This window comes from Cannabis sativa, chromosome 8, assembly GCF_029168945.1.
Source record: "Cannabis sativa cultivar Pink pepper isolate KNU-18-1 chromosome 8, ASM2916894v1, whole genome shotgun sequence".
Classification (NCBI taxonomy): domain Eukaryota; kingdom Viridiplantae; phylum Streptophyta; class Magnoliopsida; order Rosales; family Cannabaceae; genus Cannabis; species Cannabis sativa.
The window spans coordinates 45,284,261-45,310,780 of record NC_083608.1 but is presented as its reverse complement, the minus strand read 5'-3'; the positions used below and the strand labels follow the sequence as shown (position 1 = coordinate 45,310,780).

The window sequence follows — 26,520 nt, the reverse complement described above, 5'->3', positions numbered from 1 at the left end:
TATTTTTATTATTATATTATTATTATAGTATAATTCCTAATTTATTATTTCTTTATTTTTCTCTAAGTAAATGGTTTTTACTTCATTGTATATAATGAATCATGTATGATGTTTCCATATTTCAAAAATTCAAATAGTTTGGGCCAAACATATCTAATCAAATTGGAAGATAACATAATCTAAACAAAATGAACAAATACCAAAGTCATTGAGTTTGGAAAAGGCTACAAATAAATGAATAAATATATAATATTAGAAAATTTTATAATTGGTAGTATTTTTGACTTTTATTGTAAAAAATTAATAACTATATATATTATAATTATAGCATTCATTAATTGTTTTTGACTTTTATTTAGAGATAGATTATACAAAAATTATGACGGTATATATTATATAATTATAATATTTTATTAGTTTTTTAAACTCTGTTTTTGGAATTTTTACACAAAGTTTATAAAATTACACTTTTTTTTTTTTTTTTTTTTTCATTTTTGTAAAAAAAATGAAAAGTTAAAAATTGTAAAAATATTAAAAAAAACTGTAGATCATTGTAAATTATTTTATAATTACATTTTAGTGTTTATAAAAGTATCTCTTTGTTGGTACTATAAATTATTTTGTTTTTTTAAAAAAAAATAGTGAGTTGACTAATGTACATCGTTACATAAATAAAAATTGACTTATAATTTATCTAACGTGTTGAAAATAGAAGCACCCTTACCAGTAGAAATAAAAATTATAAAAGTGACCCCCTACTACTATAATGAACTCCTATTATTTATTTATATATATAATTTTCCATTGGGTTAAAACAAAGCAAAACAGTGCAAATTTTGTAGTGATCATATCACAAAAATGGCTGTAGAGAACAAACAAGTGTTACTTAAAGGGTACATAGAAACAATGCCAAAAGAAACAGACATGGAAGTGAAAGTGAGTGAAATAATGATAACTAATCACAACCCACCAAAAGGGTCTTCATCCATTCTTGTTAAGAATCTTTATCTCTCTTGTGATCCTTACATGAAAGCTCGAATGCAATATTATCGTCGTTCTTATATTCCATCTTTCGTTCCTGGTCAGGTACTTTTAATATATAAAGATATATTGTGTTGATTGTTATTATTACCAATTTGTAACCATTATTATGTATTTTTGGCAAAGGTAGCCAATTGAAGGTTTTGGTGTGTCCCAAGTTGTGAACTCTGATCACCCAGATTTCAAGGCTGGTGATTATGTGGCTGGGATGACTGGATGGGAAGAATACACCTTAATTTCTCCAAATCATATCCAACAACTCAGAAAAATTGATTTGGATAATGATATTCCTCTTTCATACCATTTGGGTGTTCTTGGTATATATATATTTCATTTGTCAATATTTTTAATTATGTTATTGGTTATATATATATAATTTTAATTTGTGTTATAAATATATAGAAAGTGTGTGATTATGCAGGAATGCCTGGTTTTACAGCTTATGTGGGATTTTTTGAGGTGTGCTCCCCAAAGAAAGGAGAAAATGTTTTTGTTTCAACAGCTTCTGGTGCTGTTGGTCAACTTGTTGGCCAACTTGCTAAGTTACATGGTTGTTATGTGGTTGGAACTCACTACTACAAACCAAGCTTTTAGAGGCACTTTTTTTCAGCAAATATTAAAGAACCGACGTCATAGGGTTGGAATTTTTTGGAAGGGATTTTGACACCACCTATGGCGTCGGTTATTTGGAAATAACCGACGCCATAGGGTGTCCCCCCTATGGCGTCGGTTATTTCTAAAAAAACCGACGCCTAAAGGGTTTATAACCCTAGCCCAGCCCATCATCTTCCTCATTCGACCAGCCAACCCAGAAACCCCCAAACCAGAGAACCCCAAACCCTCTCCGCCAACCACCACGAAAAACCACCCCCATTTCACCATTTTTTCACCATTTTAGCTCATTTTTGTTTCTAAATCTTCTATTTTTCATACCTAAAACTATATACCTGAAAAGATCACATTTTTCCTCATTTTTTAGGGTAAACCGAAGGTAGAGGTAGTGGTGGTGGTGGTTATACCTCCGGCCACCGTTTTTAGTGGAGAAAACATTGTATTTCAACGTCTATTAAGGTATAAATCTAATTTCTACTAATTTTAGTACTGAACATTGCTTTATTTTTTATTTTATAAATTTTTTTAGGGTTTTTCTATATTATTAAATATGTATTGTGTGTATATATTGTGAATGAGAAATGTATTGTGTGTATATATATTGTGAATGAAAAATGTGATATAGGAGAGTATATATGTATGTATTTTGTGTTGTATTGAATATGTATTGTGTGTGTATGTATATGAGAAATGAGATAAATAGGAGAGTATTTTATATATTGTATATGTATATATTGAGTATTTTAAACAAATAGTTTTGTTAAATATTGTGAATGAGAATGAGATAAGAGAGTATTAAAATAAAAGTTTAGAAATTGTTTTCTAAAAAATTAGTTTAGAAACAAAAGTTTAAAAATTAACTCTATTTTGTATCAATTTTTTTCTATTTTCAATTTTAATCATGTGTTTTTATTTTTTTTAGTAGCTAGTAGATAGTTAATTACAACTACTTAGCAAGTTACTAATTTTCATTCTATTCATGTATTTTTAACTAGTTAGTAATAAATTAACTAGTTAGTAACTAAATACTCATAAATTATATAACTAGTAAGTAGCTAAATAAAAAAAATTATAATTTTGTAGTATTTCTTTCTGTTGTAGGTTGTGAGGTCAATTTGCAAGGATCTGACTTATTTAGTATTGATCGGTTTCTAGTTAGCTCGAGGTATACACTCACTACATTTTATTATAAATTAATTATGAATGCTTAGTAGAGTTTGAATATCTTAAATATTCATCCGTAGTGAAGTAGGTTCTGTAATATATTGTAATGCGCCGAATCGATGGGTGAAATAATATGCATGTTAGATGAGTTTGAATATCTTCAATATTCATCCTTAGTGAAGTAGGTTCTGTGAATACATGTACTGCAGTCGAATGGGTGGTAAATTTTTATATTGCTAAATGTTGTTGTGATTATTTCATATTGTTTTGAATTGTGTTTTGTTGTTATTAATAGGTTTGAATTTTTCGGAAACGTTCAATTATAGTCGTTATGCTGCCGAAATTTCAGTAAAATTAAAATAATATTTGATTTTAATTTCTCTTAAACTTGGTTGTTAGGATTTTATCGGAAGTGACTTTATCAGAAGACAAATACATAATTTTTGGTATAAGGTATGCTTTCTTTAACCTACTTTTATAAGAATATTTTTCATATATATTTAGATAATCTTTAAATGCTTAAAGTAATTTTAGAATAATATTGATGTAATACATAGGATATATATTATTGAGTACTAAGGATAGATATAGTAAGCTATAAAAAAAATACAAAAAAGGTCTATATTGGGATTTGAACTTGTGACCAAAAGGATAGATTGATAAGTTTTTACCAATATACCAAAACACACTAGAATTAACAAATACATTATAAACATTAATTCTAATACTTAAAATAAGAATTCTATTAGTTTATGTTAAGTAAAATAGAAAAATAAAACACCCAAGTTCAAAAAAAAAAAAAATCGCCTCAAGCGAACAACCGGATCAAAAGTTATTAATAATGTTCAAAGTTTTTAAAAAATTTCATGCAAATTTTAACCCTTTATCTACAAAAATACAATACACTACAAAAATGAGACTAATATATTAAAAAAAAATTATAAAAATATACTAATATACTACAAAAATACAAACACATAATATAAAATATTAATAAAAAGATAGCTAATATACAAACACTTAGAGTAATGTAGATGTGTATTTATTCAACTTTTCAATTTAATTTGTATTTATGGTTATTATATATAATTTATACTTAATTTAATTATATTAATAATAAAATAATATATATAAATTATGCTAAAATACAAAATTGGAAGCTGAAAAAAAAAACCATAGGAAGACCCTATGGCGTCGGTTATTTCATAATAACCGACGCCATAGGGGTCATATGGCGTCGGTTATATGAAACAACCGACGCCATAGGACCCCTATGGCGTCGGTTATTATGAAATAACCGACGCCATAGGGGTCCTATGGCGTCGGTTGTTTGTAACCCTTTAGCGTCACCCGGAATAGCGTCGGTAGCGAATTTCGCCAATACCGACGCTGAAAGCCCTTAAAAACCGCCTCTAAAGCCCAATTTTGTAGTAGTGACTGCTGGTTCAAATGACAAAGTAAATTATTAACTATTATTTTATTCATAATAAACTATTGTTATTAATTATATATGAAAACAATTATTGGATATTAGTGGTGCCCTAATACTTTTGAGATGTGTCGCCTTGCGATTGACTAACAATAATGCTTTCTAAAAGTTATTATATTAAACTACATGAGACCCAATACTTAATTGCACTAATAACAATATTAACACGTAAGAAGGTGCTAAGCACCACGAGTGGTTTATTACTTTTGTTATTATTGATAGGAGAGTTTATATGTTTTTAGTATTTAAAGATATTATAACTCAATTTTGTTATATGAAGATTTATATTATTGTTTATATATATATTTTAATCATACATATATTATTTATTCAATTATCAAAACTATATTATAGAATTAAAACTTATTAGCTATATGACTATAATCCAATAAAATTTTTCATCCATATCATAAATTGTTACAAAAAATAATCAATTATAGGAGTATGAAAAAAAAGAGTAGGAGTGCAATTGAATTGTTTAAATCTTATTTTTAATATAATAAATTATTCTAAATTTTTCAAAATAAATAAAATGTTAACAATAATTATAATGTACACAATTATATAGACAATTTAAATTATGATTATTCTAAATGCTAAAAATGAGGATATTAATTGATAAGGATAAAAGTACCACTCCAACTATATAAAAAGTTTTCCAATATATAATTCATGCATGTGTATATAAGTTAATCGTATAGTCATATTAATTTTTAGAATAATGTTTACATTTTAATAAAATAAAATTTCACAAGTGAAAATTAATGGTATAGGTTGATCTATTGAAGAATAAGTTTGGGTTTGATGATGCTTTTAACTACAAGGATGAGCCAAACTTAGTTGCTGCTTTGAAGAGGTTAGTCAATAATTTTTCAGAATAAATCAATATGTTAATTTTTATATATTATATACTAACTTAAATTTTTTACATAATAGACCAAAAAATATATAAAAAAAAATTACAAAAAATATATTAATTTTTATTTTCATGGTTTGAACTTTTTTTTTTTTTTTACAAAAATACAAACTAAAGTAGATTTTTTTTTATACAAAAATACAAAAATATGTTAATTTTTATTTTCATAGTTTGAACTTTTTTTTCTTACAAATATTCAAACTTAAGTAGACTTTTTGATATTCTTTTTTAGTCGTTTTATAGTTTATTTATAGTTGTCATGTTAATTGGTTTTCTCGTTTTTTTGTTTAATTTATAGTTATAGTGTTAATTTTTTTATTATTTTTAATTATTTTCTTACTTTTTATTAGAATTGTTTTATAAATAAAAATTGAAGTTGTAAAATGCAAAATTAAAATAAAACATAAAAAAATATATTTTTTTTTTTTTGAAAAAATACCTCGTTTATGTTTATTTAGTATTCATTAAATTTAAAACTAATCGCATTAGGTATGTTACCTAACTAAATCAATAATGGTAGGTAAATGTGATTATCAATATCATTCACTAACTTAATACTTTTCTCTGTATTGTAGATATAGTTTGAGGTATGAAATAATCTTTCTTTAAAAACAATATTTTTTTTTTGATAATTCTTTATAAAATATCAGAAGACAAACTACTTAATACTTTTATATAAAAAAGGCTCGATACAAGAAATTTGTATAAGGTGACGCTTTTATAATTCACTTATCATTATAGGTACTTTCCACAAGGCATCGATATCTACTTCGACAATGTGGGAGGAGAAATGCTTGATGCAGCACTCCGAAACATGAGAAATTTCGGTAGAATTGCTGCATGTGGAATATTGTCATTGAAAAATCTTAGTGATCCTCAATCATTTTACCACCTCAACAATGTAATAGTAAAGCGTCTCAAGATACAAGGATTTATCCAAAGTGATTACTTACACTTATTCCCAACTTTCCTTGAACATGTTACTACTCTCTACAAGGATGGAAAACTTGTGTATGTTGAAGACATAAAAGAAGGGTTGGAAAATGCTCCATCGGCTCTTGTTGGCATATTTTCTGGTAAAAATATTGGCAAGCAAGTCATTCGTGTAGTGTAGCAGCCTAATGTTGCTTTTCATTGGCCTATATATTTATATCTACTACTATCTATACCAACATGAATAAGTTCTTTGTTTTACTAATGAATAAAAAAGGTTGACATTATTAATATTATTATTATGAGTATTTATTGAAAAAAGTCAGGGTGTAATACATTATAGAGAAGATGAAAATTATCCCAATCAAACTAGTTTATTATATGATAATTTATGTGCGATTATAAGTTGTTTGACGAACACAGAAATTGGATATGCTATAAGAAAATTGGACAGCAAATTAGCAATTTCTCTAATAAAGATCCTAATTTAATTACTACAACATGAGGATCAGTTGAAGAATACAAAAATCAAAACTAAATAATATGACACAAAACTAAATATTTTTTTATAAAAATTTAGTAATAGTAACAAGTCTAGAAAAAAAAAATCTTCATATATGTGCTCAAACTAGAGTTCCTCATATTTTTTTTTTTTATTGTGAAATTAAGAAATTTTGCTAGGCCTACTCATCATAGGATACCTAATTATAAAGAATTCAAGCTAAGTAGTTCATTGAATTCAAGTGTGAATTTGAGTTCCTCCGATTCAACAAGGAATATAATTCCTAAATTTTTACTCAAATTAAAATCGAGAAAAAGAAATTATCTAATCATTAACTTAAAACCATGGTTAAATCCCTTATTAAAATATCGATTTTTCTATTTATGTTTTAAAAATGAGATAATTTCATATATATCTAAAAATAACAAATATACAGTTATAATTTTTTTTAAATATTTTTATGATTTTAAGATTTTATTTATAAAAAATACGAAATTAGTACTCTTCTTATTGTATTGTTGTTTTGCTATTTGTATATTATTTTAATATTGTTATTTTATTATTTTTATGTGATTTTCTTATTATTTTCGAATTATTTTTATAAGACACTGTGAAAATATAAAAAAAAATATTTAAACATGAAAGTGTAAAAATTTTGTTAAAAATAATATCTTTTGTAAATTTATCTTTACAATAAATATCAACTTCCATATATTAATAATATAAAAAAGAGAATTACAAAAATATCCAAAATTTTAACCGATTACCTTAAATTATTTTTCTCATATGCTTTAACTTTTTATTTTATTTTATTTTTCAGAGAATAACTTTTTTAAAAAGAAGAAAAATTCATATTTTTGGACACATTCTATAAAAATTTATATGAGTAATTTTTAATTTTTTTAAAAAATAAATTAAAGTAAGATTTTTTTTTTTAACTAATAAAGTAAGGAATTATTACATAAAAATAACAAAAAATTATAAAAATACAGTTGTACGGAATTTTAAATATTTTAATAATTTTAATAATTTTATTTACAGAAAATACGATATTTTTATATTGTACTCTTGTTAATTTATTGTTATTTGTATATTATTTTTTGTTGTTGTTTTGATATTATTTAAATATTATTTTTCTATTACTTTTATATATTTTTCTTGTTATTTTCACGTTATTTCTATATAAAATTATAAAATATAAAAAAATTATTTAAACATAAAAATATAATTTTATTTATTTATTTATTTTTTTTTTGTAAATAAGAGTACTTTATCTAATCATCTCATTAAAAATAACATAGGAAAATTCTACAATGCACCCCTTTAAAATGGGTACATTGATGCATCCTTATCTGTTTTAGTACCCGAAATAATTTTTTAGTCAAATTTTTTCTCATGGTCATGTACGTTATAGTTATTTAAGACACAGGGCCGGCCCTGAAACAAAGTGGGCCACAGGCAAATTTTTTTTTTTTGGCCCTTATGTTAGAAAAAATATGGTATTTTTCAAAATTAATAAAAAAAATTGTATAATTTTAAAAGAGGAAAAAAAAATTTTGGGCCCCTGGACTGAGTGGGCCCTAGGCACAGGCCTAGCCCGCCTATGTCCAGGGCCGGGCCTGTTAAGACATCATGCAAAATTTTAAGAAATTTGGAAAAGTTTAACACGCCGAAAAATACGTTCAAACAGTGTGTTGCACACATGACTATTTTATTTTATAAGCGTGTAAAATAGACTGTTTGAACATTGTTTTCTATATTATAAATTATTCTGAATTTTTCAAAATTTTGTAAGTTATCTTATATAGCTATAACGTACATGAATATGAAAAAAAATTAGACTAATTTTTTTTTCTGGATACCGAAACAAGTCAAGGTACATCAGTACATCCCTTTTAAGGGGGTGCATTTAGGGCTGTTCATCCGATCCAATACGCACATTTTTTGGTCAAACAACATCCAATCCGCACTAAGTGCGGATTTCATTTTTTTGGATCCAATCCAATCCACACAATAGCTCAAATCCAATCCAATCCAATCCGCCAAAGTGCGGATTTGATCGGTTACTTTGGATTGGTTACTTTTTAATATTAAATTATTTAATATTTATAAAAAAAAAAATTCACATAACTAACAACAAAATAAAACAAATTATAGTTATTTTATGTCTACAACAACACATTAAATAAATAAAATAACAAATAACAAATTCAAAGGAAAAAAAAAATTGTATATATAAAAAGATATTTAATTTTATTTTAAATTGAATGTCGAAAAAAAATATATAAGAATAGAATATGCATTATCTATTAAATTTTGCAATATAATTGTATTATATGTATTAGACTTTTAAATTATTATTTTCTTTACATTAAAATGTTATTTGTATATATAATTTTTTAATTTTGTTATAAATATGTGTGGATTGGATTGGATCGGTTACTTTTACATGTCAATCAACATCCAATCCGTACAAGTACGGATTTTGAATCGTGCGGGTTAGATTGGATCGACTATTTTCTGAACACTCCTGGGTGGATTTTAAAAGGGAAATTTACAAAAATACTGGAATTTGGGTTAACTTTTACAAAAATACTGTCACACGGAAATTTTTTCAAAAATACTGTTTTTATAAAACACCAGTAAAACACAAAGCAGAACAACTCAAAACAACAGTAGAACACTAGTAAAACACCAGTAGAACACCAGTGAAAACTTAACACAGTATACTGCAGTATGAAACTTATAAAAAAACACAGTAAAAAAGTAAAAAATACCGCCTGGCAGTATTTTTGTAAAAAAATAGCAAAAGTTAGTATACCATGTAAATTTCCCTTCTAAAATCACCCCTAATGTTATCTTTGGGCCAGTTAATTGGCCCTAAGAATAGTAATGTGAGGCCTAAATGGGCATTCAAATAGGGGCTATTTTCAAAAATATGGGAAAAATTATTAAGGTTATGATAAATATGGCATAAAAAGTAAATGTCACTAAATATGGCATTATCTAACCAATCAAACTAAAAATATGGGTTTTTTTCTAAAAAAAACCATATAAGACATTAAAAAGAAATCTGAATTTAAAATTCATAAAAAATAAAAACTTAATTAAATTACCATAAAAAATATTAAAATTCTCTTCATATTTATTTTTTTAAAAAAATAAAACAAATAATACTATAGTGATTGCCGAAGTTGTCACTTGTGCTGGAAAAGTCATCGGAGTTTACTGCCGACACCGGAAAAGTCGTCGGAGTAGCCGCCGGCGCCGGAGTTGCTGCCGGCGCCGAAAAAGTCATCAGAATTAGCATTGTCGCTGGAAAAATCACCAAGAAACTAGTTTCTTGATGTTAGAAACCGGTTTCTTGGTGATTTTTCCGGTAATTTTACCGGTGACAATGCCAAGTCCGACGACTATTCTGGAGTTTGATGTCAGTGCCGAAAAAGTTGCCGGAGTAGTTCCTGGTGTTGGAAAAATCGCCAGAGTTATTGCCGGCGTAAAAAAAGTCGTCAGAATTGGCATTGTCGCCAGAAAAATCATTAGAAAAATCACCAAGAAAGTGGTTTTTTCATCAAGAAACTGGTTTCTTCACCAAGAAAGTGGTTTCTTCATCAAGGAACTAATTTTGTTACACAACAATAATAAAGATTATGAAAACAAAACAAAAGTGATATACACTGAAAATAATTGAAACCAGTTTCATCAATCAACCAAATAGAGAAAAAAAAAATACAAAAAAAATTACCAAGAAACTGGTTTCTTCATCAAGAAACCGAAAAAAACCAGTTTCTTGGTGATTAGTCCGATAATTTTTCCGGTGACAATGCCAATTTTGACGAATTTCTCAGAGTTTACTGTCGGTACTGAAAAAGTCACCGGAGTAGATGTCGGTGTATTAGTCGTCAGAGTTGCTACCAGTGCTAGAAAATTCGTCATAATTGCCATTGTAGTCAGAAAAATTACCGGAAAAATTACCAAAAAACTGGTTTCTTCATCAAGAAACCAGAAACCAGTTTCTTGGTAATTTTTCCGGCGACTGTGCCAATTCTGATGACTTTTCTGAAGTTTACTATCGCTGCCGGAAAAGTCACCGGAGTAGCTGCTAGCGTCAGAAAAGTCGTCAGAATTGGCATTGTCAACGGAAAAATCACCAAGAAACCGGTTTCTTAGACTTCAAGAAACCGGTTTCTTGGTGATTTTTCAGTGATTTTTCCGGCAAAAATGCCAACTCCGACAAATTTTCCGGCGCCGGCAGCAACTCCGACGAATTTTCCGGCGCCGACCGCTACTCCAGTGACTTTTCCGGCACCGGCAGCAAACTCCGGTGACTTTTCCGGCATCAATGACAAATAAAAATTCCTAAACAAATAAAAACATTAAATATGGGATTTAGAAACCTAATTACATATATATGGCATATCAAATACCATAAAAAAACCTAAAAATAAAAAATACCATATAAATTGGCAAAACTTAAATGTGCCATATTTATCATAAGAACTTTTAAAATCCCATACTAAGTATAATTTCCTCAACTTTATATTTTTATTGTCCAAGCCCATTTTTTATTTCTTTTATACTGTCCATGCCCAATATATTTATTTTTATACTGTAAACAGTAACAAAACACAAAACGGCACCTCTCCTTCGTGGTTGGGGACGGGCAAATCAACACCAGAATCATAGAAACACTAGGAAAAAACCAGAAAATCTGGCAAAGAGAAAAAATTACTAAATCAACAACAAATTATTGTTCTGTAGTATTATTTTACTGTTGTTTTAATATGAAAAAAAATGTCACATAAACGAAATATTGTAAAAAATGACGGAATCTATACCAGTTCTCATAAAGAGCAATGGGCAATGGAAAAAAGAACATAATTATTTCAAGAGAATGTGACAATCCTAAAAAAAATATAAGAAAACACTACTAAAACAACAAAAAAAAAAAGAACATAAAAAATAAGCATAAAAAACTCTGGAATGGTAGTATTCCGATGGGGTGTACTTGAATTCCCATCCTATAAAAAAACATAAGAAAATACTACTAAAACAACACAAAAAAATAATAATAAAGAACATAAAAAACAAGCATAAAAAATATTAAAACTAAAATAATGAAATGACACACCTCGACAACCATTTTCATAATTATGTCTTCAAACAGATCAGTTGATTGAACAATCTTCACTTGGTATTTATCCTTTCCCTAAGAGTTAACAAAATAAAACTAAAACAACAACAAGACAGAGAGTCAAACAAACAGAAAACTATAAAATAGGACTAACAAAAAAAAAAAAAAAATAGGAAATATAATCAACTTGAAAAAATCCCTAAAACAACACAAGATCAATAGAAAAAAACTTTATCAGATTAGGGAGACATTGGAACTTTGGCTCAAACTCAAAATTAGAGTCGGAGTTCTCCAACACAGATTGAGGGTATTTTTGATTTAGTGTTCTTTGAAGTACCAAAACCTATATTTGCAAGAACAGATCTAGAAAATCAAAATAAAAAAACCACTCTTTTATTTCCCCCCAAAAGTGTGACTAAAAATTAGAAAAACTAAAAAAATAAGAAGATGAAGAAGAAGAAGAACTAAACAAGAAATAAAATAAAAAATTTATATGTTAGTGGAGAGAGTAAGAGAACTTAAGGAGGAAGATAGTGAGAAAAAAAATAATAAGTGTATGGATTTTGAAAAAAAAAAAAACAAAAGAAAGAGACCCATGAAGAAGAAGAAGAAGAAGAAGAACAGAAAGCAATTACTATTACATGGTGAGGTGCTGTTGGTTTCTCAAGAAAGCTAACTCTTCACACTTGTTTGTTTATAAATGAAGAGAAGTTAATGATTTATATAAGAAGATGAGTAGCAACATATTGGAAAGTGAGATTTATATAATAATTATTAAATATTAAAAAATAATAAAGAATTAAATTAAAAAAAAAAAAGAAAAGAAGATGTCACTTTTGTCACATCTCACGTCCAATCAATCTCTCTAATAAAATAAAAAAAAATTAAATTTTGATGTGGAGGGACACTAACTACTCATTATTTAATTTATTTATTATTATTATTATAAAATGTTTTGGAAAAAATAATTGACACAGTAGGAAAAAAAAACAGTATAAATGTCACAATAAACGTGTCACAGTATAAAAGTAATAAAATAGAAAAAGTTAGTAATGTGTGTAAATTTTCATTTTTTACTTGCATACCAAATATTTAACATTTTTATGGAGATTAAATTTTTCAAATTATATTTTTTACGGAACATGGAGATAACATAGGATAAATATTTTGGAAAATTTACACTATACACCAAAAGAATAGATTTTTTTAAATTTTTATAGACTTTTTTTCTATTTTACATACCTTTTCTTTTACTTACATTTTTATGGAACTACGGTTTTTCAAAAAAAAAAAAACACTCTGTATTTTTTGTTAAAAAACTGTAAAATGTTAAAAAAAAATAAAAATAAATAATAAACTGTAAAAATGTAAAAAAATTGTTATTTTTGTACATTTATGAAATAATCTCATTTTATGTGAAACAACCCTCCCTAATTTTGTTTGAAAAAAACAAAAAAAAAAGGGCTATTTTCAAAAATATGGGAAAAATTATTAAGGTTATGATAAATATGGCATAAAAAGTAATTGCCACTAAATATGGCATTATCTAACCAATCAAACTAAAAATATGGGTTTTTTTCTAAAAAAAACCATATAAGACATTAAAAAAAAATCTGAATTTAAAATTCATAAAAAATAAAAACTTAATTAAATTACCATAAAAAATATTAAAATTCTCTTCATATTTATTTTTTAAAAAAAATAAAACAAATAATACTATAGTGATTGCCGAAGTTGTCACTTGTGCTGGAAAAGTCATCGGAGTTTACTGCCGACACCAGAAAAGTCGTCGGAGTAGTCGATGGCGCCGGAAAAGTCGCCGGAGTTGCTTCCGGCGCCGAAAAAGTCATCAGAATTAGCATTGTCGCTGGAAAAATCACCAAGAAACTAGTTTCTTGATGTTAGAAACCGGTTTCTTGGTGATTTTTCCGGTAATTTTACCGGTGACAATGCCAAGTCCGACGACTATTCTGGAGTTTGATGTCGGTGCCGAAAAAGTTGCCGGAGTAGTTCCTGGTGTTGGAAAAATCGGCAGAGTTATTGCCGGCGTAAAAAAAGTCGTCAGAATTGGCATTGTCGCCAGCAAAATCATTAGAAAAATCACCAAGAAAGTGGTTTTTTCATCAAGAAACTGGTTACTTCACCAAGAAAGTGGTTTCTTCATCAAGGAACTAATTTTGTTACACAACAATAATAAAAATTATGAAAACAAAACAAAAGTGATATACACTGAAAATAATTGAAACCAGTTTCATCAATCAACCAAATAGAGAAAAAAAAATACAAAAAAAAATTACCAAGAAACTGGTTTCTTCATCAAGAAACCGAAAAAAAACCAGTTTCTTGGTGATTAGTCCGATAATTTTTCCGGTGACAATGCCAATTTTGACGAATTTCTCAGAGTTTACTGTCGGTACTGAAAAAGTCACCGGAGTAGATGTCGGTGTATTAGTCGTCAGAGTTGCTACCAATGCTAGAAAATTCGTCATAATTGCCATTGTCGTCAGAAAAATTACCAAAAAACTGGTTTCTTCATCAAGAAACCAGAAACCAGTTTCTTGGTAATTTTTCCGGCGACTATGCCAATTCTGATGACTTTTCTGAAGTTTACTGTCGCTGCCGGAGAAGTCGCCGGAGTAGCTGCTAGCGTCAGATTAGTCGTCAGAATTGGCATTGTCAACGGAAAAATCACCAAGAAACCGGTTTCTTAGACTTCAAGAAACCGGTTTCTTGGTGATTTTTCAGTGATTTTTCCGGCAAAAATGCCAACTCCGACGAATTTTCCGGCGCCGGCAGCAACTCCGACGAATTTTCCGGCACCGACCGCTACTCCGGTGACTTTTCCGGCACCGGCAGCAAACTCCGGTGGCTTTTCCGGCATCAATGACAAATAAAAATTCCTAAACAAATAAAAACATTAAATATGGGATTTAGAAACCTAATTACATATATATGGCATATCAAATACCATAAAAAAACCTAAAAATAAAAAAATACCATATAAATTGGCCAAACTTAAATGTGCCATATTTATCATAAGAACTTTTAAAATCCCATACTAAGTGTAATTTCCTCTTCAAATAGGGGTACTTTTTTCAAGTCAAAGTCAAACAAACTTGTCTCTCTGTCTTGTCTTTAGTATCTAATGATTCGATACTGAGACAAAACAAACACAACAGTAAAACTAACTACGAAGCAGATGCTTCACCATTGTCTCACCCTAAACCCTTCGCCGTCTCCGTCGCCGTCGTCGCTTCCCAATTCCCATTATTACTCTCAATCTCAAATCCAAGGTAAGCTTCTCCTTTCTCTTCTGGTTTCGATAATTTCATCAATAGTATCATCATTAAAGGAACAGTTTTTACAATTCAAAACCCACAGCTGATTCCGCCGCCGCCAATGGCGACCGTGGAGGAGGAGATACAGCTAGCTTGGCCAGCACTCAACCCTCTCCCAATCTATCTCGCGAGTATTCCATCGCAATTCAATCCAATTCCTACCAAGAGATTCGTTCCACAGTCGAAATCCATTACCAAGATCAAAACGCCGTCGTTTTAGAACGAGTCCTTAACCCTAACCGCGATTGCATCGAAGAGGCTCTCCGTTATGCTAAGCCCAATACCCTAACAAGACTCGTCTCCGATTACTTCGATCACAGCGAGTACACATCCCAACTCTGTCTCAATCTCCAGCACGCCGTGTTCCGTGCTCGCGAACTTTACTCGCCTCTACACGAACTCCTCCAAATCCTTCCAGAAGATTCGGACTCTCTATCTCAATCCCAATGCAATTGGGCCTACGAAATCTTCGTTAAGTTCGATTCTTTTCAAAATCCCTTTTCGTTTTCCGACGATTCCCACCACCACAGCTTCGATCACATCCGCGGTTGTTTCTCGAATCTCAGACAACGTCTCGATCGTCGCCTCCGAAAGTCTCGATCTTTGATTAGTCTTCTCTTTGAGACTGCTTTCTGTTCTAGACCTGTGGCTCTCACTACCAGAGCTCTTACTTCCCTTGTGGTCTGTACTAATGCATTGCCTATGAGGAAAAGGGCTTCTCGCTTTGCTCAATTGGATGCTGCAGCTAAAGGTACTTTTGCTCTTAATGAGGATTTGATTACTTTGAAGAGCCTTGTGGATCGTATGCAAACGACCATTGAGGAAGATAAGATTTCTGTTCAGATGGGTTTGAATTGTGGTGGAGAAAGGTATCTCATACAAGAAGTGGTTAAACAGCTTAGACAGAACCAATCAAAATTTATTCATCAGCTTGATGATTTAGAGACTCATATATACCTTTGTTTCAACACTGTTAATAAAGCTAGAACTCGGCTCTTACAACAGATTTATCTTCATCAAACTTGTAAATCTCTAACTCTCCTCATACATTGTCTTGATTGGTATAATTGTGTATATTTACACCTTTCTGTTTGTGTTATTCTCTGTTGCTATGTTTTCAGCATTGCTAGGAGATACCATACAAACGGAAAAGACTTGACTTGGCTGGTGGCCACTCAATTTTTTATCACCAAATGTTTCATTTACAGGACTTGAATTTGATTACTGTTATTCATGATCATAGCTTAAAGAGAAGGTTGTGAACCATACCGAAAATTTTGTTGTGGAAATCTCATTGTTATAAGGTACCCTTTATTCACTTTGTTCTTTTCTTCTATGTGGATTTCTTATTTAAACAGCAAACTTAATAATTGTTGATATATACTGCTAAGAACGATTAATATATGGCGATAGTAAGGGTTATCTTTTGTTGTAAGATACCATCCTTTATTCGCTTTGTTATCTTTTGCATTTATTCATGATCATAGCTTTAAGATAAGGCTTTGATGGGTCACCCTGGCCTTGAACCATACCAATTATTTTGTTGCACAAATCTCATTGTTATTAGCTGCCCTTTATTCACTTTTGTTCTCTTCTTCCACATAAGTATGGAAATAGTGCTCCAAGTGTAGATTTCATATTTAAACAGCAAACAAAGAAAATGTTTTGATTTTCCATAGATATATAGATAGATACTGCCAGTATCGGTTGGTGACAGTAAGGGCTTATCTTTAGGTACAAGGTAACCTTTATTCACTTTGTTATCTTTTGCACTTATTCATGATCATAGCTTAAAGAGAAGGCTTTGATGGGTCTCCCTACCAATTATTTTGTTGATTTTCCTTAGATAGATACTGCCAAGAAAAGTAAGCTTTCTTCGCCGGTTTTATCTTTTGTCGAGACTAAAATGTTTTGTTGATTTGTGTTACACAGGATTATGACCAACAATGGAAGTTCATTGATCCAAAAGTGAATAGGAGCAAGAACAAGGAAACAACATGTCTTAGTCTTGTCAATTCACTTGTCCTGAAAAGTTTTGATACTGATTTGTACAAACGAGATAACCAATTCTTTGATAGTTGAATAAAGAATAAAACTTACTACAAGTTTTGATAAATTTGATTGTATGTAATAATAATACATGAAGAGACACATTTGTCTGTAAACTGTACTGACAATCCAATCAATACAAATACAATACACTTTTGGTAAATTTTGTATGGATTTTGTTATGCTAATTTGCAGAGCTCTACCCAAATAAAGAAAGAAAAAAAGAAAAGAGCATTGGAAAGTAAATTATAAGAGCAAAATCACACCTTATGCTTTAATATTAACAAATAAATAATGGTTTAATTTTACAACAAGTTTTATAAATAAATTTTTGGACATTTAAAACAAAAAACCAAAAAAATAATGCAGAAGCTGTTGTTTATACACTTAATCTAACAGCTAATATCTGCACCCTCTGATCTGATGTGTTCTCTACAGGTAAAAATAATGAAGGAAGAAAAAAAACACAAATATGGTCACTCATGATTGCTTTTTTATTTTTGATTTTCTTTGCTTTTTTTTTTTTTTTTTTTTTTTTTTTTTTTTTTTTATAGGCAATTTAAATATATTATATATATATAGAAATATATATAATTTTCATTTGGAGGCCTTAAACAACTGGCTTCCAAGTATGACATTTGGTGTTCCTTCACCCATGACTGTGGTTAAGCTCATCTCTTTCTCCAGTATCTTATCAAGTTGCATAACCACATAATTCATCAATGGACGCCTATCACTTGAGACTTGAACCAATTGAATAATTAACTCTATCAACTCTTCCATCCCTTCTGCTGTGAACCTATTCCCCATTCTTCCATCAATCATGCTCCCCACATTGCTATTTTCTTGGAAATTTTGAACCTTTTAACTCCAACCAAATCAAACAACATAAACAAAACCGAAAAAATCTGCAAAACTATATATTGGCATAAACTTAACACATACATACCCATTCAACCAGGTTCTGACTTGACTCGGACGATGGAACATCTGTTGCCTCTCTTCCACTCACTAACTCGAGAAGAAAAACGCCATAACTGTAGACATCACTTTTCTCTGAAAATCGTCCGAATTCCTTCACCCTGCAATGTAACAAAACCAGCCTTGTGAATGAAAAAGCAAAAAAAAAAAAAAAAAAAAAGGCCCAAAAAGGATGTCAAACAAAGAAAAAAAAAAACAGTACTCTGGTGCAAGAAATATTTCATCGGCGGCTGCAGCTTGAGAAGATGACCCTGCATTGTTGTTATTAAATCTTCCAAGGAAATTCCTTAATCCAGCATCAGCTACTTTAGCTATGAAATTTTCATCTACAAGAACATTTGCTGTTTTAAAATCCTTATGTACCAAACGGGGACTTAGAGAATGAAGATAGGCCAAACCTACACACAAGCAATACGAATGAGCTAAGCGCAAAAATGAGAACCAAACAACACTTTCAACACCTTTCATATGCCAATGACAGTTAACACAACAACTGAAAAGTATCTTACAAAAACAATTTTGTGGTGCCATTTTTGACATTTGGAGTTTTTTAACTAAACAGAAGAAAAGGGACAAAAAAAAAAACTGATACCAGGAAAGCCACAAATGCTCACTGATTTTCCAGAGGATCACCTTTAGCTGCCCCTAGAGCTATTGAAAGTCTATGCTTGAATTCTAGCTTCTCACGTGGATGTTGAGCAGTGCCTGAGGTTTTCAAATAAACCTTGAGATGAGAATAACAATAAGGGGAAAAGTTGAATATCAGAAAACTTTGAGCTCATTAGAGAGTGTTACCATATAAATGAGCAGAAACACTTCCATTAGGAATGTAATCATATATAAGAAACTGTAGATTATTTTCTTGGCAATACCCCAGAAGAGTAACAAGATTTCTATGCTGTATAGGTGAGAGATAATGCACCTGAAAACTCCATTGGTTTAAACAAGTTATGAATAGAGGGCCTTCTAACAAATACAGTAAGGTCCTGTATAGAGAATTGGATAGGATTGGAGAGTACTTTGAGATAATTTTATATTACTCAATCTCAATCTCCCATTTTCATGTATATTAATAGTTATTAAGAAAAATAAAACAAAGACTACAACTTTACATCAAAATTGTTTTCTTCTAATTGATCAACTTGTTGATTATTAATTTACCTCTTCAATAAATTCTTGTGTGGGAGCTCCAAGTCTCTTTTTAATAGCAACAAGCATCCCATCATGAAGCAAACCCTTGTATACCTCCCCAAATTTGCCTTGTCCAATCAAATTATTGTCACTGAAATTCTTAGTAGCAAGAGACAATTCATCCATTTGAAAACGCCTGGTTTCTCTAACTGAGGATAACTCAACCCCAACATGCCTTCCAACTGCAAATCATATCCTAATTCATCATCATTATATAATCCATCATCATCATAAGTAACAAAAACAGAAAGAAAGAAAGAAAGAAAGAAAGAAAGGGAAAACCCCACAAAAAATACTTGTGCTTTATTTTGCAATGAAATCATTTTAGGGTGGTGGGGTTTGATGAAACTTGAGTTACCTTGTATTGATGGATCAGAAGAACCTGTCTCTGATGTTCTTGAAACACTTCTATGGCGAGATAGATAGAACCAAATGAATAGAACAATTATCCCAACCAATACCAAAGCTCCTGCAGCACCTCCTAATATTGCTGCAAGAGTCCCTGACATTTGGTATGGGAACCCCTTTCAACTAACCCAAATGGTATTATCATACATTAAACCTGAAAATATATATACATATACATATAAAGGGGTTGACCCCCCCCAAAAAAAAGCATAAGATAAGATAAGAAAAAGGTAGAATATATATACCTAGTTGTTATTGTTATTGTTTTTTTTTTTTTTTTTTGAATGGGTTGTTATTGTTATTGTTGTTGTATAGATAAGGTCTATGTATTGTACAGTGAACAGTGAAAAAAGAGCTATCTTTCTTTTATTTAAGCTCTTCTAAGTGTCTCTGAATAAAGTTAAATTAAAGAAGTGAAAAAGGGTCTCCAAACAAACCTGTATTCCTCAAAAAGATCCTCAGCTTCATTTGCCCAAATGGGAAAGGAAGAAAAAATAAATGAAACCCAGAAATGAAATGATTGAAAAGACCAATTCTTTGATGATTAATTGAAGAAAGAATCAATTTTTCTGATTAAATTAAGGGGAAAATAATGAAATAGAGAGAGAGAAACTGTCTGCCTGTCATGGCTGGTCTTCTTTAAGACAATGCCGACAGAAAGTAAACTTGCGCCGACAAAGCTTTTTTTTCAGGGTTTTATTACTAATGCAACTGCAACTCTTTACCTAATCACCAAATCTCAATTCAATTCAATTTCTTTCCTTTTTCTCTCTCTCCCTCTCTCTATATATACACACACACATACATACAGAAACAAAGAACCCTTTTTTATTCTTTTTGATGCAGACCAATCAACATTAAAAAAAAAGATGAGAAAAGGTAAAGAAAAACAGATTGAATATTGCAGAAGAAGAGAAAGATGATGATGAATTTTTATATTTATATATATATATATATGTGTATGTGTCTATATAACAATAAATACACAAAGAAAGAAAGAGTAGGTTTTGGTTTGGTTCAAGCTTCTGTTTTGTGTGGGCTTGGGCTGTAAAGCAGTATATTTGGTTGCCTTCTATTGCAACTTGAATAATGAATATTAGAGAGAGAGAGAGAGAGAGTGGAGCAACTTACATTGGCATCTTTGCTGTTACAGATTCATATTAGCACTATAACACCACCAACAACCTGTGTCCAGCTTGCCTTGCCTTGCCTTGTTTACTTATTCATTTATTTTCTTGCCAATTTTTATATATGTATAAATACATATATATAGAGAGAGAGAGGAAGAGAGAGTATATACCAGTGTTATATATATGTATATACAAATAAAAGGAATATAATTTATGAAAGAAGGTTAGAATATGGACAAAGTAATAAGAAGAAGAAGCCATTAGAGATTCAAAGGTGTGACCTTTTGTGGGGTTGCTATCCCCACCAGCCAGCTATGTTGACATTGCTCCTACTTATAAATAAATATATATATTTTTATATATTACATTTTACTAAGCAAACAAACAAACATACAAATTATATTCATATTATATTAGTAGTAACGGCTACCTCATTATATCAAATAATAAATATATAAACTTTATATATATAATTCAATATAAAAATATGATCTTTATTTTTTTCTTTTGGCTTTATTGTTATTCTTTTCTTTTTCTTTCTTTTTTTCCAGAGTAGCAGATTTTTATTCACATGAACTCTTCGGATTCTTCCTTACATCAACTTTAATTTATAAGCTTTTGATACCATTAAGAAAAGAGGGGAAAGAAACCATTTAATTATAAGCTTATAATTATTATTATTATTATCATGATAAACAATCATCATTACAATGACTTTGCTTGCAGTTTCATCTGTTCTTTTCTCTTCTTTTTCTTATAATTAATGCTTTCTTACTATATATATGTATACTTCTATTCACATCACACAAAACATTCCCAATAAAGCACCAATCATTATTATTGTTATTAGAAAAATATGTTGTACAACACCTTTTATGGTTCGTTTGGTATACCGTATTATACCATATTATATTGTATAGAATTATATTTTATGTAATATTTTTTATGTAAAATTATATGTAGTATTGACTTTTACGAGCACTTAAATATATAATATTTTAGTATAAATTAAAATTTAAGATAATATTATATAAAAATTTTATAATATATAATCCAATTTAATATAATATAATGCAATACGACTTAATACAACGTACCAAACGAGTCCTAAAAAATAGTTTCAGTACATTCTTAAATGAATCATTTTCACATTTAGAAAAAATATTTAGTTTATTTTTCTTTATCTTTATTTTTTTTAGGACCATTTATAAATAATTAGAATATTTTAAATAATTTACCTTTGACAAAATAAAAAATTTAAATAATTACTTACTATTGATATAAAAAAAAATTAGGCATATAATAAAATATTTAATTTTATAATGTAAACTATTTAGATTTAATTTTTTTTTTACAGATAACTCTAAATAAGTACAATATACATGATCATAGGAAAAAAAATAATAATAAAAATTTCTGAATGACAAAATAAATAAAAATGTACCAAAATGATTATTTTAAAGAGGAGTAATTTGTGACATAAATACTTAAGTTTACCTCTTAGTTGCAAATAAATACTTAAGTTTAATTTTGGAGGTAATAATACCTAAATTATAATTCTAGAACTCTGTAGGTATCTGACTGTTAAATGTCAAGTCATTATCCACGTGTCATTTTTTATTGGTATATTTAAATTAATTTTTTTTTAAAAAATAAAACTTCATAACCTGGACCAATCAGGGATTGTCACGTGGTAATTTACTTAACATTTAACAACCATGTACTTACAAAGTTCTAGAGATATTAACTTAGGTATTATTACTTCTAAAAATTAAACTTAAGTATTTATTTGCAACTAGAAGTTACACTTAAGTATTTATACCATAAATAATTTTTTAAGTAGTTTACTATAAAAATTACCAATTATTTATTATTAATGTCACAATCACCTAATAATTGTAATTTAGTATTACTTTGTTTGGATTTTGTCCATAATTGGTGTACCCATGTTTTAGCTAAATTTTTGTAAGTTTATTTGTATTTTGGAAAGGGTCAAATTGTTAGGTTATTTTTAGTATTAATTTTAGATTAAGTTTAGTATATTTTTAATTAAGTTTTAATCGTGTTTGGAGCATTTTTACGCTTGTTATCTTTTATTTTTACAGATTTAAAATAGAAGAAGATTAGAAAAATATCAGAGAAAAAGATGGGAAAAAGATAAAAAATATCATGATATTTTTTATAGAGAAAATTGTGGAAGCCGAAACTTCAAGCCTGAATTCGACGGTTTTATGATTGGATTTTGGAAAAAGTCAAAACATGAAAGTTCTAGATCTCTCTTTTATCTTTCCGGAACATCTTGAATCGTTCAATTCCGAGCAATATTGAGAGAGTTATGGTCCAAATACTATCAGTCGACGCAACAGAAAAAAATATCTCGTTTGAGGTTTCCCAAAAATTTAAATTCGAGTGGGAATTTAAATATTGCGTTTTTTCCATATTTTTAGGCCTTCAATGCCTATATAAAGGGAAGAAGGGAGTTGATTTCATCAAGCAATTTTAGAGAGAAAAACAGAGAGAATACAGATGGAAAGTGGAGAGATCAACTGCAATATTGGAGGCATTCTTCAGAGGGTTTTCAGCATTCTTCTCTTCTCTATTTTTATCTCTTTTCTTAAAGTTAATATGTGTGATTGTGCTCTCATGAACATGTGTAGCTAGCTAAACACTTTAATTAGGGTTAGATGGATATTGTTTAACATTGTTTATGGTTTTAATATGATTAATTTTCCCCCTAATTTCTATGTATTCTATTTTATTTGTGCTTAATTACTTTTAATTGCCTGATCACCAATTAACTGTCTATGATTTTGATGCGAGATCTGAGAAGTGAGTGTCAAATATGCTATAGTAGAATAGAACTGAATTTCGATATAGGACGAGAGTACCTATATGGTTTAGATAGCTTATAGGGTTTCTGTGTTTAATGCCTGTTGCATGTTAAATTTATCACGAGAGTAGAAAGTTTGCATGTAATTGAGGTTTATATATCTGAGAAGACTATAAATTACCTTAGTAAACCTGCTATTGCATTGGAATTAATATTAGGGAAATAATCATATTAGACCATATTCAATAGAAACAATTGAAATCGACACCCTAGTTTTTATTAACTTTAAATTTTCTTGTATAATTGTTTCTTACTAGTTTCTTATTCTTAATTCTTTCTTTATTTTTTATTTAACCAAATAGAAGTAAAAGTTTAATTTTAACGTACTTAACTACACTACTTGTGGGATCGACCTCACTCCTAGTGAGTCTACTACTTTAAACGATACGTACACTTGCGTGTGCAAAAATATCGCAACACAAATGTTGTTCAAAAGAATTTTGTTCTTAACTAGAATATTTAAAGTATTTATAAAAAATTAAAAAGAAATTATATATGTATTTACCTCAAATTAATAAAGCACACACAACACACAAGAAATTTTTGCATTAATTGTCGATGATATGTTGATGGTTTTTTGATAGATTGTCTATAGTGTTTCCAAAATTTTAATTTCTCAAGCTTCAGAACGTATCCAGTTCCAATATGGAACTAAGTACAAGGCTAAAGACACACAAATGAATATGTTTGATGCCAATGGTATCCAAATGAGTTATGTGAAGGCGTGAGGTGTAAGGAGAAGGCACTTACGTATGTTAGGAGTACGTCGGTGTTTTCCTATATAAAGCTACCACGATACTTGTACATGTTGTAATAGAAGATTCCAAGTACTATTATTGACTTGTATATATAGAGGATGAGCACTTCAAGTATTATTTTTTTTATCACTTGGTGCATGCATGCATGAGGGGGTTTAATTTCTGTCATCATGTTGTAAGTATCTATGACACATTTTTGAAGATGAAGCATGGCGACACAATGTTAGTTGTTGTGGCATACGATGTAAACAACCAATTGTTTCTAATTGCTTTTGATTAGTTTACGTTACATTCAATTCAATCTAACATAAAGATCGAGTTACAAAAATTTAACTGCAACCAATCTAATTAAGAAAAAATAAAATTTCAACTTGCCCAATGAATTGGTCAGTTTAGTCGGGTTAACCCGCCTAAAAAAACACTAATATTTTTTTTTTCATATTCAATTGTTATATTTTAGTTAATTGTGATAATGAGACAAATATATAAATAGAATTCAAAGTTCAAATCAATCGTCATGAAAGAAATATAGTAGTTTGAACTTTCTACTTTTTATAAATATTTATATTATACATAGATTATATATAATAAATATATATATAAAAACCTCTTAATTGAGTTGGTCGGTTTAGTTCGGGTTGATATTATTTTTAATCCGTCCAATATAAAGATTGGGCGAGTTATATTTTCGTCAAGTTTTTTAGTTTGTATTTTTTGTTAGGTTATCTCAGTTTGGTTTGGGCATGTTGTTCGAGTTGGACAGTTTAGAAAAGTTTATGTACAACCCTACTTTTGGTATAGGTCATAATGAGAATAACGACTCTTGGACCTATTTCTTGCAGAAGTTGAGGGAAGCAATTGGGGTGGTTGAGAACTTAGTGTTTGTGTCGGATAGACATCAAAGCATTGACTATGTTGTAGAACTTATTTTTTCCAAAGTAGTCCACTGTGCATGCTATCACCACATTGTTATGAACGTGAATTCCAAGTTCAAGACTGATGCTTTTCACAAGTAAATATAGAATGTAGCTTACTCGTGGTAAAAAGCTGATTGTGATAGACAATTTGAGAAGCTTAGACAGATGGATCATGCCATTACTGCATATGTGGAGAGTATAGATTTTGAGAAGTGGGCTTACCCTTATTTTCTAGGTAATCAGTACAACATAATGACCAACAACGCTGTCGAAAGCTTCAATAGTGTGACAGAAGAGTTCATAAAATATACAATAACCACTTTGGTTGAATTTATCAGGTTCACATTGCAATCTCAGTTCGTAAATCGCCTCAAAAAGACGGATATATGCACAACCCCTTTAGCAACTCTTTTTGAAAATAACTTGGCAAAAAATTATAAGGATAAAAGGTTCATGATATATTAAAATAATAGAAATCAGGCGTGTATCGGTAGTGTTGGCAATATGGGACAAACACGATAACACGACTTAATATCCACACGAAACAAATGAGTTTGGGTTTGCCTTAAATAGGTTTGAGTCATTTCTGGGTTGACACGACTAACCCAATTAAACGAGTCGTTTAATGATTGACATGCCTAATCCAAAAATAACATGGCAATGACCTATGTAAGAGTATACACTCTTAAATTTATTATATTTAAATTATATCTTTTTAGTTAAATAGGACATAAATATATTAAATTGTTCACAAGTGTGTTATAAAAATGTTATAAACATACTAAATTTATTATAAACATGTTAATGAGTTTATAAGTTAACTAAAATTAAGCAAGTATTTATATATATATATATATATATAAACCATAATTTAACAATTGATATCAAGTAATTATATATTAACTGAACATTGATAAAGGGAATCAAATCAATGTTACCAACACTATTTGACATGGTATCACATTATTTGTATAATTTAGTATGAGATTGTACAATCTAATTTAAAATATAATATGTAACTCTCAATATTTTTTTTTTAAAAAAAAGTCTCATTAAAACCTCAAGAG

At 29.3% G+C, this 26,520-nt stretch overlaps 3 protein-coding genes and 1 long non-coding RNA gene across 9 annotated transcripts; 3 read left to right on the top strand and 1 right to left on the bottom strand.

Annotated features, from left to right (window-relative positions):
- The first annotated feature begins 733 nt into the window (after positions 1-733).
- On the top strand, positions 734-6,451 carry LOC115701203 (2-alkenal reductase (NADP(+)-dependent)). Its single transcript, XM_030628929.2, has 6 exons — positions 734-1,086; positions 1,172-1,358; positions 1,463-1,611; positions 4,257-4,274; positions 5,080-5,162; positions 5,964-6,451. The coding sequence occupies exons 1-6, from the start codon at positions 859-861 to the stop codon at positions 6,334-6,336; spliced, it is 1,038 nt and encodes a 345-aa protein (XP_030484789.2). The 5' UTR covers positions 734-858; the 3' UTR covers positions 6,337-6,451.
- Positions 1,618-3,614, top strand: LOC133029971 (uncharacterized). The gene is made up of 3 exons (XR_009683901.1): positions 1,618-2,112; positions 2,755-2,818; positions 3,217-3,614. It is a non-coding gene; the product is annotated as an uncharacterized LOC133029971 (long non-coding RNA).
- Positions 6,452-14,942: 8,491 nt separating the features above from the next.
- Positions 14,943-17,341, top strand: LOC115699191 (UPF0496 protein At3g19330). Of its 2 annotated transcripts, none has more exons than XM_061102059.1 (4): positions 14,943-15,084; positions 15,173-16,153; positions 16,338-16,433; positions 17,062-17,341. In XM_061102059.1, coding segments are annotated over exons 1-3 (1,077 nt in total). In that variant the 5' UTR covers positions 14,943-14,990; the 3' UTR covers positions 16,340-16,433; positions 17,062-17,341. The 2 variants fall into 2 exon arrangements, with proteins under 2 accessions (XP_060958042.1, XP_030482337.1); XM_030626477.2 differs by having other exon boundaries at positions 16,251-16,433.
- LOC115699190 (proline-rich receptor-like protein kinase PERK8) lies at positions 14,960-21,107 on the bottom strand. 5 transcript variants are annotated; one of them, XM_030626474.2, is made up of 9 exons: positions 20,890-21,102; positions 20,196-20,220; positions 19,709-19,912; positions 19,321-19,532; positions 18,955-19,081; positions 18,793-18,864; positions 18,362-18,557; positions 18,128-18,260; positions 14,960-18,039 (listed from the first exon to the last, which is right to left on the bottom strand). In XM_030626474.2, the coding sequence occupies exons 3-9, from the start codon at positions 19,857-19,859 to the stop codon at positions 17,776-17,778; spliced, it is 1,155 nt and encodes a 384-aa protein (XP_030482334.1). In that variant the 5' UTR covers positions 19,860-19,912; positions 20,196-20,220; positions 20,890-21,102; the 3' UTR covers positions 14,960-17,775. The 5 variants fall into 5 exon arrangements, with proteins under 5 accessions (XP_030482334.1, XP_030482333.1, XP_030482335.1 ...); XM_030626473.2 differs by lacking the exon at positions 20,196-20,220 and having other exon boundaries at positions 20,890-21,101; XM_030626475.2 differs by having other exon boundaries at positions 18,362-18,485; positions 19,709-21,107.
- Between the last annotated feature and the right edge of the window lie 5,413 nt (positions 21,108-26,520).

Coding starts and splice junctions, on each gene's coding strand:
- LOC115701203 (XM_030628929.2), top strand. CDS start 859: ATGGCTGTAGAGAACAAACAAGTGTTACTTAAAGGGTACATAGAAACA. Junction 1,087..1,171: donor CATCTTTCGTTCCTGGTCAG/GTACTTTTAATA, acceptor TGGCAAAGGTAG/CCAATTGAAGGTTTTGGTGT. Junction 1,359..1,462: donor ATACCATTTGGGTGTTCTTG/GTATATATATAT, acceptor GTGATTATGCAG/GAATGCCTGGTTTTACAGCT.
- LOC115699191 (XM_030626477.2), top strand. CDS start 14,991: ATGCTTCACCATTGTCTCACCCTAAACCCTTCGCCGTCTCCGTCGCCG. Junction 15,085..15,172: donor CTCTCAATCTCAAATCCAAG/GTAAGCTTCTCC, acceptor CAAAACCCACAG/CTGATTCCGCCGCCGCCAAT. Junction 16,154..16,250: donor GATTTATCTTCATCAAACTT/GTAAATCTCTAA, acceptor CTATGTTTTCAG/CATTGCTAGGAGATACCATA.
- LOC115699190 (XM_030626474.2), bottom strand. CDS start 19,859: ATGTCAGGGACTCTTGCAGCAATATTAGGAGGTGCTGCAGGAGCTTTG. Junction 19,533..19,708: donor TTCTGATCCATCAATACAAG/GTAACTCAAGTT, acceptor TATGATTTGCAG/TTGGAAGGCATGTTGGGGTT. Junction 18,558..18,792: donor AGCTCTAGGGGCAGCTAAAG/GTGATCCTCTGG, acceptor GCTTGTGTGTAG/GTTTGGCCTATCTTCATTCT.